The sequence below is a fragment of the Copadichromis virginalis genome, linkage group LG23, assembly GCF_057382275.1.
Source record: "Copadichromis virginalis isolate Kocher_CV1m ecotype Utaka linkage group LG23, C_Virginalis_male_GT1.1, whole genome shotgun sequence".
Lineage (NCBI taxonomy): Eukaryota > Metazoa > Chordata > Actinopteri > Cichliformes > Cichlidae > Copadichromis > Copadichromis virginalis.
In genome coordinates, this window is record NC_140639.1 from 9158293 (window position 1) to 9175800 (window position 17508).

Genomic DNA, 17508 nt, shown 5'->3' on the forward strand with positions numbered 1-17508 from the left:
TTTTCCACTAATTCTTCCATTTTCAAATCTGGGCTAATACAGATTATGTACATGAACTTGTTGAAATAACAGAAGTAAAACAATTCTGATGGACGTCAGCAGTATTCACGCTTAGACGGTACCTCTGGCCCTCAACTGGCTTAGAGACAGAGTGTGAGATTTCACACAACAAGGTGAGACTTTTTCTGAGTCACTGTCACTGCTTGTGACAAATAGTCGTGAAATTCACAGATATCTTTTTAATCCAGTTATAGATGCTTGCTTGAGTCATGGACACATACCAGGTCTGTCTTGCTTGTAACATGTGTTTTTAATACACAGTTAATTCCATAAGAATTTGCACAATGGTAGTTGTTTTTAAGTTTCTCAGCATCTAAGCAGTTGTTTTTAAGCATCTGTACTCCATCACAGTGGATTTTAGAATTAGTGACTGAATCAGAATGTGACTGAAGTGCAGAGTTTCAGCTTTAATTCACAAAAGTATTGCACTGAGTACATTAGCGCAGTGGTCCAAATACTTATAGAGGCAATTATCTCTTGGTTTTATCAATGGTAACATTATGCATACATTCACTTCAGCTTTCTGCTGGTGGTTGGGTTAGTTAAGTTCTGTCCATTTAGAGAACACAGCCATGTTCAACCGGTTCTAGACTGACCACAAATCTGAACCTGAGTCAGTGGAATAGGGGTGGTAAACATCTAACTTTTAACCCAAAAAGTTAAAGATCTAATAATCTTAGTTTGGTGCATAAAGCATAAACAAGGCTAGGAGGATTCTGGGCTCACTTTCAGTATCATGTTGAAATCACATTTTATGCTTTGTAGGTGAATCTTTACCAGTAAATACCATGAAAAATCATTTGATAGAATGATTTACTGTAAAAAATAACGAAGGAATATTTTTATTCTGCTTCAATTATGTGGGCAACCTAAATAGTGTCAATAAATCACCACCAAAATAACTATGACTGCAGAAAGGGTTAAATAAGACATGCGAAGAGAGTGGAGTGAGATTTGTAGGGAGTTATATAAGTGGATCAGTGACAGTTGAAGAAGTGGAATACCAGATTTAATATGAAGCATGTCTGTTGTGGACAAAGGCAGCAGTCATGCACGGCAGGAGGATGGTAATCCAAGACAAGTTCAGCAGGAGGATGGGCAGAGGACACTCCATAAATCTAAACTCTGTACCGAAGCTTCTATTCCTCCTTTAATGTTAGCAGGCCTCTTGACCTCATTTTAAACATGCATCCACTTACCATGAGCGTTAACCAAGTCCATCAAGTCTACGATAGACAGTGACACACGAAGACTCAGACTAAGCCTCTGATTCTTTAAAATTCCTTCTGCACTATAATATAACAAAACTGACAGCACACGTTTGGGACAGGTCTAAAGGTCTGCTGACGGTAACAAGGACTTCATTTTCTGCTTAGACACTTAGGTGCTGTCTGCGTCTATGCTCTCAGGTAAGATTTGTAGTTCTGAGTCATCCGGGCCTCGGGGTCTGTTCCACAGCTGGACTGTGGAACAGTAAGCAGCGGGTTGCATTCCTCTGTTCACCTGTTAAATGACTCGCAACTATTCATCATGCTTGATAAGGCATGGCCATTAGATTCAGCTTATAGTAATCTGCCTTTTGATGAGATATTTTAGGCTGTTATTTTTCCTGGATGTTGGATTCCTGTGTGGCTGCCAAAGAGCTGCGTTTGAAGTTGAGCCCGATTCAATTATGGATCGCCGACAATATTGAAGTGGTGGAATTTAGTGCGTGCTTTTATAAGAGTTTGTGCATCTAAAGTGTTATTATGTGTACAGATATAGCAGCAGACTCTGCCGGTACTTTAAACTGTAAAATTTGCGTACATGTACTGTCCACTTGGCAGTGTATTGTGCGAAAAACAGTCTGCACAGGGATGGCTGTTTTACGAGCAGACGAGGTCAAATGGGACTCATAAAAACAAGCTCAAGTCTTCCTTCCCATGTACATGTGACAGGATAACAGCTGTGCGAAGGTTAAACTGTCTTACACAGAAACTCAAGATATGCATCTTCGTTCCTTCGTCTCTCCGTGTTTGTTTTTTTCCTGTGACTTGAATAAAATATCCCTGCCTCTCCACCCTTTTCAGTTTAAGCCTGAGATTGATATCATAGGGGGCGACACTTGTAGCGGGGGGTCTGCAGGATTTGGTTTCATATCAAGGGAAAGGGGAGGTGGAAAAGAGGAAGATGTTTAATGTCGGGCTCTCGGTGCAACTGATGTGAGCTCAAATTTAAGTCTATAAATTTGTCGGGAGGAGAGAAGGTTACAGAGTTCATTCAGACCATGTCGACAAAAACTTCAGCCACTGGCTCCGCCGGCAAATGTCTTCTACTCTTTTTCAGTTTTCAACACAGCAGAATTGCAGGGTGTTTCACTTCTGACTCATGTGCATCCAGTTTGTGAAATATCTTATCAGCTTTCCTCATACTCCCACCCTCACAGAGTGTCTCAGGGTGGCTAAGAATTTGCTTTCGAGCTGTAAATATTCATGGTGATACTAAGGTGATTTGTCACGGAAGCAGATGTTTTTGTATGTTTGTAATTTTGTTGCATGGTCATGGCTGAGTGGTAAAAAAGGAATCATTTGTTTATTATTTCTTGTATATTTACTTGAGTTGGTCTACAGATGGTCAGAGGTTTACTTTATGAGTTACTCTTGTGAAAGATGAAACTGTACAGTCAGTCAGTGACCCCCAACCAGTATCGTAGGGCATATTTTCAAAAAAGCCAGTGGGGTACGTGGACAAATTCCATCAATTAATTAAAAAAAAAAAAATCAATTCAGTTGACATAAACAAGTAAAAAAATAAATAAAATTAATAGTTAGAGGAAAAAAACAGACACCCAAAATAAATAAATATGTAAGAAGACAATAATTAAAAATAAAGAAAAAAATCTTGAAATTACTTGAAACAAGTATGTTTAAGGAGCTTAAAAAGCTATATTAAAATGTTTGAAACTGTTAGATACTTGTAAGTCTAATACATGTTTTTGTCAGAATAAAAAGTTGAAACAAGTAATTAAAATTCCAAAAAAGATTTGCAAACTCTGGGTTAAAGTTATAGAAAGTATAAAAGATGAGCATAGCCATTTTGATACATAGCCATACAAAATAGGTTTGAACTATGCATGCTTAAGTTTATCCCATCTGTCTTAGTCTTTATCTCTGTGTTCTGTCTTTAGGGGCTCCGTAGTCTCCCCAACCCATCTTGTCTCTTGCTCCCTCTCCCTCTCTGTGTGTGTTCCTCTTTCCCTCACGCTTCCTCTGTCTGTATTTCATCTCCCTTACCTGTTCCCTTGTTCCTCCTTGTGTCAAGTTCACAGGTCTTCGCCGTGGTCTCAGTGTTTGTACTTCCTGTCTTATTTTGACAGTCTCCCATCCTGTGTTCAGCGTGTTCAGTTTTGCTACCCGTCTCGTTATGTCTAATTCATTCTTGTTGTGTTCCCATGTGTTTCCACTTCCCTTATCATCCTTCAGTGTACACATCGTCCCGGTCTTCCTCCTTCCTTTGTCAGTTCTCCCTCCATGTTCTTAGTGTTAGTTTTGCCCAGTTTAGTTACCACTACCTTAGTCTCCCTTTGCTTTCATGCAGCCTTAATAAACAGCCTGCTTTTTGTTAAAACCCAGTTTTGCCCCCAAATGTCAGCTTTTGGGTCCTCACTCTCCGCTCCACACGATCTGCTGCCGCAGACTGGGTCAAGAAAAGGCCCATCAGCTGTGGGTGCGCTTCTTTGAAAGCCAAGTCCAAGGAAAAGGGCTGTTAGTGAGTAGTTGGCAGTTTTTTGGTGGTTTTTGGCAATTTGTTAGCAACCATAGAAATAACAATAAAAATTATATATTTTCCCCTAGCAACTGAAGGTTGCCAGGGGGTTACTAGTCAGTCTTTAGCCCTGTGTGACTGGGGCCTAACCATAATTGACTGATTAATGGCAACAGTCTTAATCTAACTTAACATTAATTCAAATTCAAATTCAAACATGTATATTTTAACTTGAAAGGTTGTGTTCCCAAAGGGGTTCCTAGGCCCATATTATAGACTGAATTTAAAAGCTGGCAGTAACCAGAATCATGTCACTCGCTGGTTATCAGAGTCCATTGCCACCTTGGTGTTTTAAAAAAGAAGTGACAAGTGAGGGTTGGATTTGATTTGGAAACCAGCACCATTGCCTTTTTGTCTTTCTGGAAACTAAGTAGAGCCATAATTTGCAAAATAAACTTTACGTTTTATTCAATATGATCTGATTTTAACAACTAAGCCCATAAACTCATAAACAGAAAGTGTTTACTGAGGTCATAGAGAAAGTGAGCTGAGGGCTTCTATACAATTTTAAAATGCCTCCCGCTGGCTATTAAAAACAATGCGGGTTTAATGCACTTCCACACTAGCTCCACTTTTCAGACTGAGGAGCTACATCCATCTTATACTTTCTACAGCCCATCTCACAGTGCTGCTGTGGGGGCATTAGATAAAAAAGATTTAACTACTGCAGTAGGTGACTCATTGTTTAACCACACTTATGACAACACATCTGCTCAGTGTACTTTGAATATGGTATTAACTATATCTAATGGTTGTTCCCAGAAATATGTGCTACATACCAAAATTAGTGCTGACACAAGCTACTACGTGGTTTGCCTTCAACGGAAATTACTCAGATGTTGGAGATAAGTAGTTGCGGTTATGAAAGAACTTCTGTAAATCAATGAAATTTAGTATGGCACAGGCACTAACAGAAGCACTCCCATCAACGCATGAGAAAAGACTTTGCTTAACTTCCTTAATTCCAGAACCGCACCAGTTGCAATTAATGTAACTTTAACCCATAACTAGTTTTAGAAAAAAATGTGAAAAAGCCATAAACATATGTAACCTCAATAACAACTGGCCAATTAGACATCTGATCCACTTCCTGTAAGTACAGGCAACATTATGTGTACTCATTTATTTTTTATGACTGATATGTTTAATTTTTAGGCTCTTGTGAAAGTAACTTTTGTTGGTTTTCATACTGGATTTATTTGAAAGTTTGGACGATTTATTGCAATCACAGTATGACATCATGAGAGGACATAGCCTCTGTTTTTGTTAGTGTCATTTGGTCTCCTTGGAGCAAAAACAGGAGTTGCCATGGCAGCATGGCCTACATTTTTGTGATGTCAGCTGACCCTTTCAAGACCTTTTTAAACAGGACGTAATGTGTAAGTGAGTCTCTGATTTAATGCATACGCATGTTTGGTTGTTTGTGGTAGGAATGGGAAATTATTTAACATTTCCTGATTTGTGTGGAAGCTTTTCCTTGTGTCTTTGTTAACCTGTGTTTGTATGTTTATAATGTGAGATTTATAATATGATGTTTATGAATACAGCCTGCTATGTTGTTGACTTAATTTTGCAAATTTCTTGCCATCTATACAGTAAGACAATAGCAGTGGGTCTGCGAGGGCTATTGTCAGATACCTAGTAATTAATGGGAACATCCAGAGACTGTAAAACCCGGTCTTCTCATTAACCCAGGTTGTATAGTCACTTAGGGGGAAGAACAGTGCTTTTCAGATTTTATCACTACAAATTAGAACAAGTTCCTTCACAAACCACATAATGGCAGGTTGTGCAAGAGGGACAGGACATTCAGTTCTTTCAGTTTTACTTATATAATGCCAAATCACAGATGCTACAACGTCATAGAGCGAAGCTCAGTGATACCAGTGAGCGAGGAAAAAAACGACTTGGAGCACGAAGGGTCGGACAGACTAGGAGAGAGAAATGACAAAAAACTAATGATGTGGAATTCCTGCATATAAATCCATGGTGAGTAAAAGAGAGGAAAGCAGGATGGAGATGCTCAGTGCATCATGGGAGGTCTTCTACCAGGCGAGAGTAGATCAGGAATGAGTGCTAGATACTTTTTTAAGCTTAATGTCTCATCTTTGCTGTTGAAAGTGATAAAAGTTAAACCGTTAGTTAAGCAGTCAGCGTTTCTTCTTAATGGGTTTTTGGTTAGAGGTTTTTTTACACTTTATAACCCAGTGATATCCCACTCTGAATTTTGAAGCCATTACCTGCGAAGTCATTTGTTAACAAGTAGCTAAATGTGTTTGTGAAAGTTATATTAATTTATAAAAAAATCTACGTCATAACCTTTTTTGTCCCTTAAAGGTTTATTCTCTACATTAATCCAAAAACCTTGGAAAAACACCATTTGCTTTAAGTTAAGGGTTAGATAAAGCTACCTGTGTCTATAGCAGCCAACTAGGAGATGGTTTTGAGTCACCAAATCCAGCCCTAGCCATTAGCACAGTCTTTCCAGAAGCAACTTTTGTAAACTGGCAGCTATTTTGGATTGAGTTTGGGCAGTTATTTTGGAACCCCTGTCTAAATGAATGGTGAGAAATTCATATCTTTAGTTGCAGTAGTTACTGGGCCATAAAATGTTCAGATTAGTATCTCTCAAGTCTAATAAAAACAGTTTTAAAACTTAGGCAATTTTGTCACAAAATGTAATTTAAAAAGCTTTTTTCCCCTCTTGTCCAGTTATATAAGTGTGAATCTTTACTGTGGTTGCTAGTATGTTCCCTTAAGTACAGAGAGGGTGACTGTTGTAAACCCAAACCGAGGAGCCTGACAGCTAAAGGCTCTAGTCCTCTGTCTTGCTTTTCTAACGCTATAAACCACAAGAAAACATTTCCAATATGAAAATACTGATACTATAATGTTGATAAGATATATTTATATATATGCAGTCTCCCGGCAAGGTTCTTTTCATTGTATATTTGCATGTAATCCGGTAAAATTTCATATGTAAACATGTAAGGAGCAGACCATCTTCGTAACAAGCACCACAAACAAGCCCACCTGCCACGTCCTACTGGTAGGCTCTTTCTGGCAGCGACCAAAATATCACAAGTTCAGCCTGCCTTGAAGCCTGAGTGGAGCCCCCGCAGAGAGCGAAGCACACCGCACCCTTTCATTCTGCCGTGGATAGTGCATCAGACATAAATCTGCTGACTCTAAACAAACCACCAGTACCACATTTATGTTTGCCAAACTAGGTGAATTTGAAGCTAGGAGCATTTGAGATTATTATGGTCTCATTGTGTGTATGTGTCGGCATGGGTGTGTACAAATCATGACGTACCCACACTGCTTGCAGTAGCCACAGCCATCTGTCTTGTACTTGCCAGGTGATGCCAACTCAAAGTGGTCTATTTGGATCCTCACTTATCCAAGTTATTTTTGTGCAGGCCTAACAAGGCTTTTTAAGTGGCCTGCTTAGTTCTGGCATGTGGGATTTATTAAGTAATGGTCAGTATAGTTAGTGTCCTCTCTTTTTGGGGCACACTGTATTGTGTATTGCAGCACTGTCATCTTTTATTTTGATGATATCCCTCTTCCTGCAGTCACAGATCAGAGGCCCAGAGGTTTCCATGGTGGCAGGGTCATTTGGCTTAAACCCAGTGTTCTCTGTGGTGTTTTTGATGGTCAGCAGACTGTGGCCGGGGATCTGTATAGGAGCAGAAGTTTTGCTCTTTGTTTGGGTGACAGAGTCCAGAAATACATAACAAAAAAGACTGGGTTTACTTGTTAAAATCCTTTTAGGCCACAAAATGTTTCTCATCAGAGGAAGTTTACCTGCATCCAGCTTTGAAGGCTTTAGAGTGGCAGAGAGTTTGATTGGTTTGGGTAGGATTTATCCTTGGTGTAGAGAACACAAAAACATGGAGACATTTCAACCAACCACTGGAATTATATGAATGAATTCAATGTGGCCAACTGTGAAGCAGTTTTTGTGTTTTAAATGAGTCTTAAATGTATTTTTTCTGCTCTTCTGTCTTGTGTGGAATTTGGCAGCCTGGGCTGCTCCCTCCCTCTCAGCCCTCCGCTCAGCCCGAGTGTTGTGTGTGTGTGTGTGTGTGTGTGTGTGTGTGTGTGTCTGTATGACTGCGTGACTCAGAGTGGCTATCCTGGTGTGAGAGTGTCAGTGTGTGTCACGCTGTCAGGAGGAGAAGCACTGTGTGAAAACTTCAAGATCAAGGGAATCTGTGTAAGTTTGATTTATCTAACTGGGAACAGCACAGCAGCTCAGGTAAGTCTGAAAAACAACCTTGATGCCATCTGTCGCTACAATTAAATGGAAGTCAAGCTTGTGTGATGAATTTCTTTGATTTGATCTTCAGCCTCATTGAACATCACTGTAATAAGGGTAACAGACTCATCAGAATTTGGGTTTTCTAGACGAACACTTCTAACTTTTTACTGAATAAAATAGTAATGTAGCTTTCTGAAACAACACATGATAAACTGCGGATTTTGTTTGTGTCATATGTATATCAATCCATATTTTTTTCTAGGGATGCTACTCACTTTAAAGAATTAGATGGAATATGTGTTAGTATGTGTGTGGGTGTGTGTGGGGTGGGGTGGGGGGTATCCCCCTGAGTGCTGAGGTGTGTGCATTTGTAGCTCAGCTGCTGCAAATGTCCGTCACTATTTCAGCTGAATGTGTAAACACGCACAAACAGACACACGCGTCAGTCACTATAACAATTAATTACTGCACTGACAAATGCAGTTAGCATTCAGTATCTATTATTTCTGCTACCCACAGTATGAATTTCACAATGATGATTCAGACTGAACCATTTGCCCGCTTGGCACAGCCAAACTGAGTTCTGCTCTCTTGCAGTGGACAATGCCAGTTAATGGACTTGGTTAAAATTCCTTGGAGAAAAATATCATTCGTTTCATCCGGTCAGAGCTTTGACTGTCAACTGCAGCTGTCTTCTAGCTGGAATATTCCGGTGAACTTTGACCCCTGATGCTGTGCCATCATTAACCAGGCTCCATCAATGGAGGCCTTTTGCTTCTTTGTAAAGCTCGGTTTCTCCATGTATCATCTTTAACCAAGACATGCATGTTCTTCAGTCACGCAGGAAAACGTTTAAACTGAGCTGTTGTGCTTATTTTGTAGTCCAGATGACAATACTCAAACAAAAAGGCTGCAAGATAGAAGATGATCCTTTACTTTGGCTTTGACTAAAGCATAAACACTGAGTTTCTGAGAAATCCTTTAACAAATCTGAATGTCATTTAAAATTATTGCCTTCGCAGCTTCAATTATATACAAAGACTTTTTTTGACTACTTGAAAATAGCCCTCCAACAATAAACCGAATAAATATTTCACAAGTTATGGCCTCACATAAGTATTTACATGATCAGTACATTTGATTTACTTTTATTTACTTTATACAACATGCCTCATTCTCACACATTTGTCACTGCAATAAGGGGAATGTTACCGTTAATGTCAATTTAATTTAGTTCAGTTTAGTAATATTTATCTATATAGCACCAATTCAGAACAACAGTCCTCTCAAGGGAGTTCTTCCTCCCCACTGCTGCCAAGTTGGCAACAACACTTTAGCTTAAAACTGAAACCTTGCCCAACACAATGACCTGAAAGATGCTAAATCCTATTTTAGATGAGGAAAGATAAAGAATTTCTTTGAGGTTTTGATTTTTTAATTCAATTCAATTCAATTTTATTTATATAGCGCCAAATCACAACAGCAGTCACCTCAAGGCGCTTTATATTGTACAGTAGATTGTACAATAACACATACAGAGAAAAACCCAACAACCATATGACCCCCTATGAGCAAGCACTTTGGCGACAGTGGGAAGGAAAAACTCCCTTTTAACAGGAAGAAACCTCCGGCAGAACCAGGCTCAGGGAGGGGCGGGGCCACCTGCTGCGACCGGTTGGGGTGAGAGAAAGAAGACAGGATAAAGACATGCTGTGGAAGAGAGACAGAGGTTAATAACAGATATGATTCAATGCAGAGAGGTCTATTAACACATTGTGAGTGAGAAAGGTGACTGGAAAGGAAAAACTCAATGCATCATGGGAATCCCCCGGCAGCCTACACCTATTGCAGCATAACTAAGGGAGGATTCAGGGTCACCTGGTCCAGCCCTAACTATATGCTTTAGCAAAAAGGAAAGTTTTAAGCCTAATCTTAAAAGTAGAGATAGTGTCTGTTTCCCGAATCCAAACTAGAAGCTGGTTCCACAGAAGAGGGGCCTGAAAACTGAAGGCTCTCTCTCCCATTCTACTTTTAAATACTCTAGGAACAACAAGTACTACAAGGTCATTAAGATAAGATGGGCCCTGATTATTTAAGACCTTGTATGTGAGGAGCAGGATTTTGAATTTAATTCTGGATTTAACAGGATTAACAGTATATAACTATGCCAGCTGCACTGTTGGGTTATACCTCGCTAGCTAAATGCTAACTTGAGTACTGTATGTGAACACTCTCACAGCAACAATACTATGATGATAAGTTCATGCTTGCCCACAATCCCAGTTTTTCTAGGTTTCTCCCACATTTTAAGACAGTCTCCTGGCACCCTCCCCTTTTTGCTGTTTTCCTGGGAAAGTCCTGTAATTTGCACAAACCTCAAACTTTATAATGAATAACTGGAATACATGCGCATGCATATCCACATGTTTTATATTTGTCTAGTGTTACTCAAGTTGCCAGATTGTCTATGAAACACAGTCTACATGCAATTTCAACACACCTGTCGGGCAGCAAATAACCAGATTCAAGGTGTGTGGAAGCAGATCAGTTAGCTGATTGCGGTTTTAGCTGTTGCTTCACCTCTCAAGCTGCCCTTACTGCCAAAATACAATACAGATAGACTTGAAGACATAAATAAATAAAAGAGAATTGAGTGATACGTGTAACCCGTCGAATGGGTGTGACACAGACTTTGGTAAAGATGGCAAGAGTTTCACCAATTTGCGCTTCCAGAATCAACAAATCTCAGTTTACGGATTCTAATGTCATCACAATTACTTTACACATCAACAGTCCAATTTTTGTTGCTCTGTAGATCCTAATTTAGAATATTAAAAAAAGAAAAAGTTTTTTTGTTGGGGAAAAAATATCATCCATCCATCCCAAAAGGTTGAGTCTGTTCATCTGGACGTAGCATTTTCAGTGAGAGAAACGTTTCGTCAGTCACTTGGATGAGTGACGAAATGTTTCTCCCACTGAAAACGCTACGTCCAGATGAACAGACTCAACCTTTTGGGATTTACTTACCTGGATGATTGAGCATGCATCAAGAATTAATCCATCAAATAGTAGCTGTGAAAACCAAAAACCTAAAAACCAAAGCTGTCAACTTACAGCTGATGCAAGAGGACAAATCAGAGGTTAAATAAAATTGATAGGATTTATTCTCTGTAGACAATGACATTTGATGTCAATGTAATTGTTAGTGTTTCACCCTGCAACAAAGTGGTGGGAAAACTAGCAATAGACTGGTAAGATCTACCATTGCATTAAATAAATTTTAAGATGAATACAATCTTGTTAGTATGATGGAAATTTCTGAACAATTATAGCTGTGAGTCAGGCTTTAACCCTCTCAATTCTAAGCCATCATTTGTGATGAACTTAACTCCAACGCTAACCCTACACAATCAGAATTAAGTAATTTTCGTTTTCATTTAATTGTTCTCGAAAAGTCTTTATAATGTAATAAGGGAGCAGCTAAAATAATAATTCTAACTGACACATAACTATTCACTTTTTTTAATCATCAATGAAAGATGTCAAAACTTTTGAAAGGTCCAGAAATCAAGTTGGTTGAATATTTCATTCATTAGGTAAAATAAACTGCCGGAAGTACAAACTGCTACCTGGAGGTGTGGCTAAATGATGCGTTATGTGAGAATCTTATAATTTAAAGTATTAAGGAGTACTGTGGTGGAAATGTTCTTGATTTATGGAGGTTGTGCTTTTGGCCTTTTGGCTGGGAGCTTTAAAGCTGGATTGATTGCTGGTTTCAGTCGGCATCCGTGAAGAAAGGAAACTCAATATGCTTTCTATGTAGTGTTTGCATAAACTGAGAGATTTGTCTGTCGAGGATAATAAAATCAGCACTGCTTGCTATAGTGTGGGTAGTTTCAGTTGACCTCTATTGTAGTTTGTAATTAAGGATAAAGACAGCCCAGATGCCGCTGCTCTTGTCCAGTTGAACTTTGGCTGAATTTTGTGGTCTATAGGCTTGAAACTTAACACTGAGAGTTTGAAGGAATAGAAAAAGTAGTCAGGAAGTAGTCTGCCCATGCCTTATACCCTATATCGCTGGATGAATGATTTGTGTGCATTTTGCATGCTGGCCATTCCTTCATCTTTGCCAAGGTCATCTTAGTGATTGAACCCCCCCTCTCTCTCTTTTTCTCTTCCCTCTGTGTTCTGGCCTTCATCTGTCTGGGTTTGTGGTGAAACTGAGCTTTGCTTCATAAAATTTTCCATCAACAGAGGCAAATAACAACAGGGTCAAACGAGGAGAGTGTGGCCCTCAGCACGCATTATCGAGGCCAGGGCAACAGCCTCTGGTTTGGCCTGTCATATGGAATGCTCTCTTCTTCTGTATGGAGCTAAGTTAGCACAGAAAGCACCCAGCGCTATTCAAGCCATCATCTGGCCTCAATTGTCTTCACTGAAATCTGTCTAATTGCTTTCTCACATGCTATCATTGTTCAGAGAGTTGGTGACAGGCTGTTTGATGGTGATGGTGGGTTGTTTAATCAGCCTCTTGGCTTGGCACCCTTGGGCGGAGGGGGGTTGAATGAAGAGGTGAGGCGTTGCTCGTGAAGCCCATTCATTCTCAGCTATTTTATATGCATGTTCTGAATATTTGTGTTTTGTAATAGTATTGTGTTAAGAGGAAATGGGTGGCAATTCTGCACTCTGCCAAGAAATTTCTACCTTCACTCAGCTTTCTTTAACACACCCTTCTTCCCCTCCAAATCAGCCTGCTGGTAGCTCAGTTTGTTCTGTGCGTGCTGCACTGCTGCATGGGACTCAGCAAAGTCTCCCCCCCCATCCCCTTTCTGTTTAGGCCTATCATGATGCTCAGTGCATTCCACAGAAATAGCGAGGAGATTAAATAAACATTACCGTCTGTCTCTAAATGAGTTTACTTAGTAATTATGCATAATGGTAGATCATTAAGGTTGATTAATAAGGGTTTTTATTGTTGTGCTTGTTGGGGATGATCTTGGCTTCCCAGTTTATGCTCTGTCAACCCTCAGAGGAGCTGATGAGTCCTGCCTTGCTCTGTGATTTGTCAGAACTGTGTGTCTGAACAAATTTCCATTTCCATTTGTTTATTGTGTACATGGCCTGTGATTTAAATTTAAGGAGAGACCCTTGCAAAGTAAAACTACCGAAGGCAAAAAAAAACCCTTAAGACCACTAATATCATAAATGCTTTAATTGCAGTTCTGTTTTTTCATTTCGCTTGACACATGTTGCTGCGTGGAAATGTCTGGATGGAGTCAGGCCACCCTGTGGGAAACCTATCCCCCCGTTGTTTGCTGGCCTCTGTTCACTATAGTTACACTCATGCACAAAATGCTCACTTACACTGCCTCTGACAGCTTTAATATCCTCCATCACAAAAACCATAGTCATTACTTTAATGATGTCATGTGTTACATCAAGCCCTTTCCTGTGTGTGTTTAATTTAACGGCACTTGAGAAATGCCCAAGTGATTTTCCTATACTGAAGGGGATTTGTATTGTGCAATCTGCAGATGTAGTGCATATGGCTGCAAAGTCCATTGTGAACCATTTTTTTATTAATACGGCGAGTGACTTAAAAGAAAGTAGTGAGGTGAGCAGCCAAGCAAATCCCCAGCAGACACTGCAGTCACACAGATGAGTTGTTTTCCCTTTTCTCTGCCTGGTTATAATCCAGAACCACACAGACATATTGGTTTGCTCAAAAATGTCAACTTTTTACTCTCAGTCACAGGCTGCTGTCAATTTTGAATTAGATTATGAGAATTCAGAACAAAGTTGGACTAAACTGGATCTAGTGTCATCCCAGCCATTTCTGTCTGGGTTTTAGTTGTCTGAAATGTGGTAGATGACTCCTTGTCTTTGTTGCTTCAAGGGTTGACACGACGGTGGATAATGTATCCTTCCTTGAGTAGCTCTTCATTACTGTCATTCCACATTGTCTGTTTTGTATCATTTAACACACTGGTGCCTGGCTAACCTGCTTCCTTTGTTGCAGAGAGAGGAAAAATCCCACATAAGTTATTATAGATAAGCTTTAAGTCAACAATCCTTATCTATTATAGACTCGCCATTGGTGTAGCCCTCAAGTTCATTGAGGTCTCAGTATTCTCATTCAATGAGCATACACTGAATGATCCTGATTTCTGACTCTAATGAACATCAAAATTTACAATATTAACTGAGCCTGTAAGCTTATCAAGAAAGTGTTTATAAAGGTCACAGACCAAGGGAGACTAGGACCATTTTTCTATAGACTTAATGCAGCTGAAGTTGTTTGGCAGCCAGAAGAGTCGCCTCCTGCTGTCTATCAGAAAGAATGCAAGTTTAAGGCAGCCCCAGCTACATCCATCTCTTGACATCACGCAGAGCCAAGGATAGAAAAAACTGTCTATAGCCAGAGCTTTTAGGTTTTACAGATTATTTGCGCTTATGCAAACTAAAAAAATTTTAAACTTTGGTCATGTTTTAAAATGAGCTGTAACAGGAAAAATAAGGCAAATATTCCCCAAATCCTTTTATGAATCTATGAAGGTGGCTGGTGTTAAAGGCTGAGAAAGCTGAGAGAGGCAGACAAAGCTCTGCAGTGTTCAGTCTGTCTCTGATCCTGATGAACCGCTGAGTGTGAGCTGTCTCAGTCATGACAGGGCGTATAATTTTTCTTATCCGACCCCACCTGACTCATGCTCATTCACCTTCTCTTACTGTACTTGCCATTCATACACTTTCTCCGCTTGCCACCCACACCCAGTCTCCCAGGTGTAAATCCCCGATTATGAAGTGTTGTCTGGATATTTTGGCTGATTGATTGCTTTCTGAAAGAGGAGTTGGCCTGATGTTTGACTGACACACCAGGGTGTATAAAATCATGTAACGGCCACACGGCAGGATGTCAGGAATTTTTACGCAGCTCTCCCAGATAGTAGGAATGTTCTCAGGTCTGGGCTCTGGAGGAACATAACAGCTGTTCGTTCTCCTGGCATTTTGGGAATTCCAACCCTCTCCCTGTCAATTCAGAGGTCAATATCTGAATAGAACATACACAACTTCCATTTAGTATGGTTCTGATGAAGTGTGCTCATGTGAGATACAAGTGCAGATAAAAGTAACAGTTTCCCCACAAATCGAGGCATTTGAAGCCAGGACTTGAATGTGTGTATTTTGTAGGAGATGGTTGATTTGATTCCTGCTGTTTGATCCTCTATTTGATGTGGTAACATAGGGCTGGAAGAAGAGGGGGGTCTGCTTTAATCATAACCCTGTGACGAGTGATGAGACGTATGAAGCTGGTTGTGTGGTGGACTCTCTCATCTCTCCTTGGTCCCAGATCAGGGAACAAAGTCTGTGTTAGCAAAACCCCAAGGAGGTGGTGCAGAGCCCAGGCGCCCATCCAGACACACAGGCTTCTGATTGGAAGGGGGAAAGGGTGTTTCTGCTTCCCGTAACACGGCGTCTTGTTCATGCCTCAATTGGCAGATATGGAAACTTAGACATTCCTGGTATGTGTGTGCGTGTGTGTGAATGAGTTAATGTTAATTTATTTGGCAGGCCTCCATCATATTTGGAAGAGGTGTATTTAAGTTTTTGTATTTGACAGGATGAGTTGTGGCTTTTCCTTGTCAGATAGACAAGACATAAATTTTTGTTATGAGTCAAACGAGTCTATAATATAGGCTTCTTTTTAAGTTTCCATAAAGGTCGGGGGGTGCTCTGTTATGCTTTTCTTTATTTTCTGTCATATATACTGTTACAGCGGTGAAGTATCATTTTAAATAGAACCAAAGTCTCAAAAAAATTAGTTCAGTTTATGTAAGAGTAAACCCTGTAAACCAAATACTCTGGCTTCAGACTGCTCTAAGTTAGCCTAATGGGAAGGGAAGGGAGCCTAAATGGATTGTTATAGATGGGAGCAGCGCCAAACTCCAGTATAAGATGTATAAGGATTTTTTGAGCTGTGATTGACGCAATCATACTTTTGTAGAGTCCAACATTTAAAATATGGAGCTGTTGTGTGTTGCAAAGTCTAATAAGGAACCTGATTGTGTAAGTAAATGGCATACTATTGGTGAATTTGTCTTTAAAAAGGCAGAATAAAAAGAGGAAACCCGGAGAGAAGATTCATAGATTTAGTGAAGGAGGGAATGTAGAGAGCTGGTGAGACAGAGAAGGATGCTAAAGAAACGGTGAGTTAGACACAGATGATCTGCTGTGGAGACCCCTAAACAGACTGACCCAAAGGCAAACAAGATCTTTAAAATGATTTTAATTTAGGTCTCTTATGAATTATTACTATAACATGTTGAGGTAATCAAACTTGTCTTGTACTTCTTCCTTTAGGTGGTTCTGTGAAGGCCGTGAGCTGCACAACTCTCCTGACATCCAAATCTGGAGGGATGGTGACCTGCACACACTGGTGATTGCTGAAGCCTTTGAGGACGACACAGGACGTTACACCTGTGTGGCTTCCAACAGTCTCGGAGCAGATAATACTTCAGCTGAGGTTTACATTGAAGGTCAGACAGATCGTTTCATTACTTCTTCTTGGGGTTGTTGTCAACCAACCAAAGTCTTGGTTGCCTGAAATGATACCTGTGCGTAGTCAATTGTTCCCAGGCAATGGAGGGTTAGAGAGGGTTAATTTTATCTGCAGATTAACAAAATGTTCCACAAAGTATATCATGCGCTCTGCCTGTTATGCTTTCTAGCCTAAATTAATTATACACACATGAAAAGGCAGTATATGCAGCACATTGAAACACTGTAAACCTTATTTCAAACTGAAAACAAAACAACAGACAATAAGGAACTTTTATACTTATTTGAGACAGACATCCAGCTTTGTTTGGGTTGCTCCTTGGGTCAGATGCTGAAGCCTGGTGCAGTTGTGACTGTGTGTTGTCATATAACTAAAATGCACTTACACTTGACTTTTTAATAATCTGTTTTAAGCAAATGCAGCCGTACTAGCAAATTCTTTGACGTGTTGTAATCTAGCTTGTAGCCATCTCTGAAGTCCACGGGAAAAACATGGTGGTGTTTAACAGGTAATCTGTTCCTTCTGATGCAAAAAATTATGGGAGGCTACAAAAGATTGAAAGGCTATTTATATAGCGCTTTTTGCCCCATGGATGTAATAACAGTAATTGTCCAACCAATGAAAATTTGGTTAGATGAAAGTACACACCAAATAACTGACCAGCTGAGACTACAGAGATGCTTTTGCAAATGTATTGACTGATATTAAGTCTTACAGGAGAATACAGCCAATTGTTTAATTCATCTTATTGCTGTGGTTTGATAAGCTATGCCAAGAAAGAGCACTACAGATGCAATGTTTGCTTTGAGAGTGTTGATGA

At 39.9% G+C, this 17508-nt stretch overlaps 1 protein-coding gene across 6 annotated transcripts in view; it reads left to right on the forward strand.

Moving 5' to 3' along the window:
• palld (palladin, cytoskeletal associated protein) overlaps positions 1–17508 on the forward strand; it is a 67610-nt gene that overhangs the window by 8692 nt on the left and 41410 nt on the right. For all 6 annotated transcript variants that reach the window (XM_085448339.1, XM_085448342.1, XM_085448343.1 and 3 more), the window contains exon 3: positions 16490–16665. In XM_085448339.1, coding sequence (XP_085304465.1) covers positions 16490–16665 — 176 coding nt within the window. The remainder of the gene's footprint in view (positions 1–16489; positions 16666–17508) is intronic.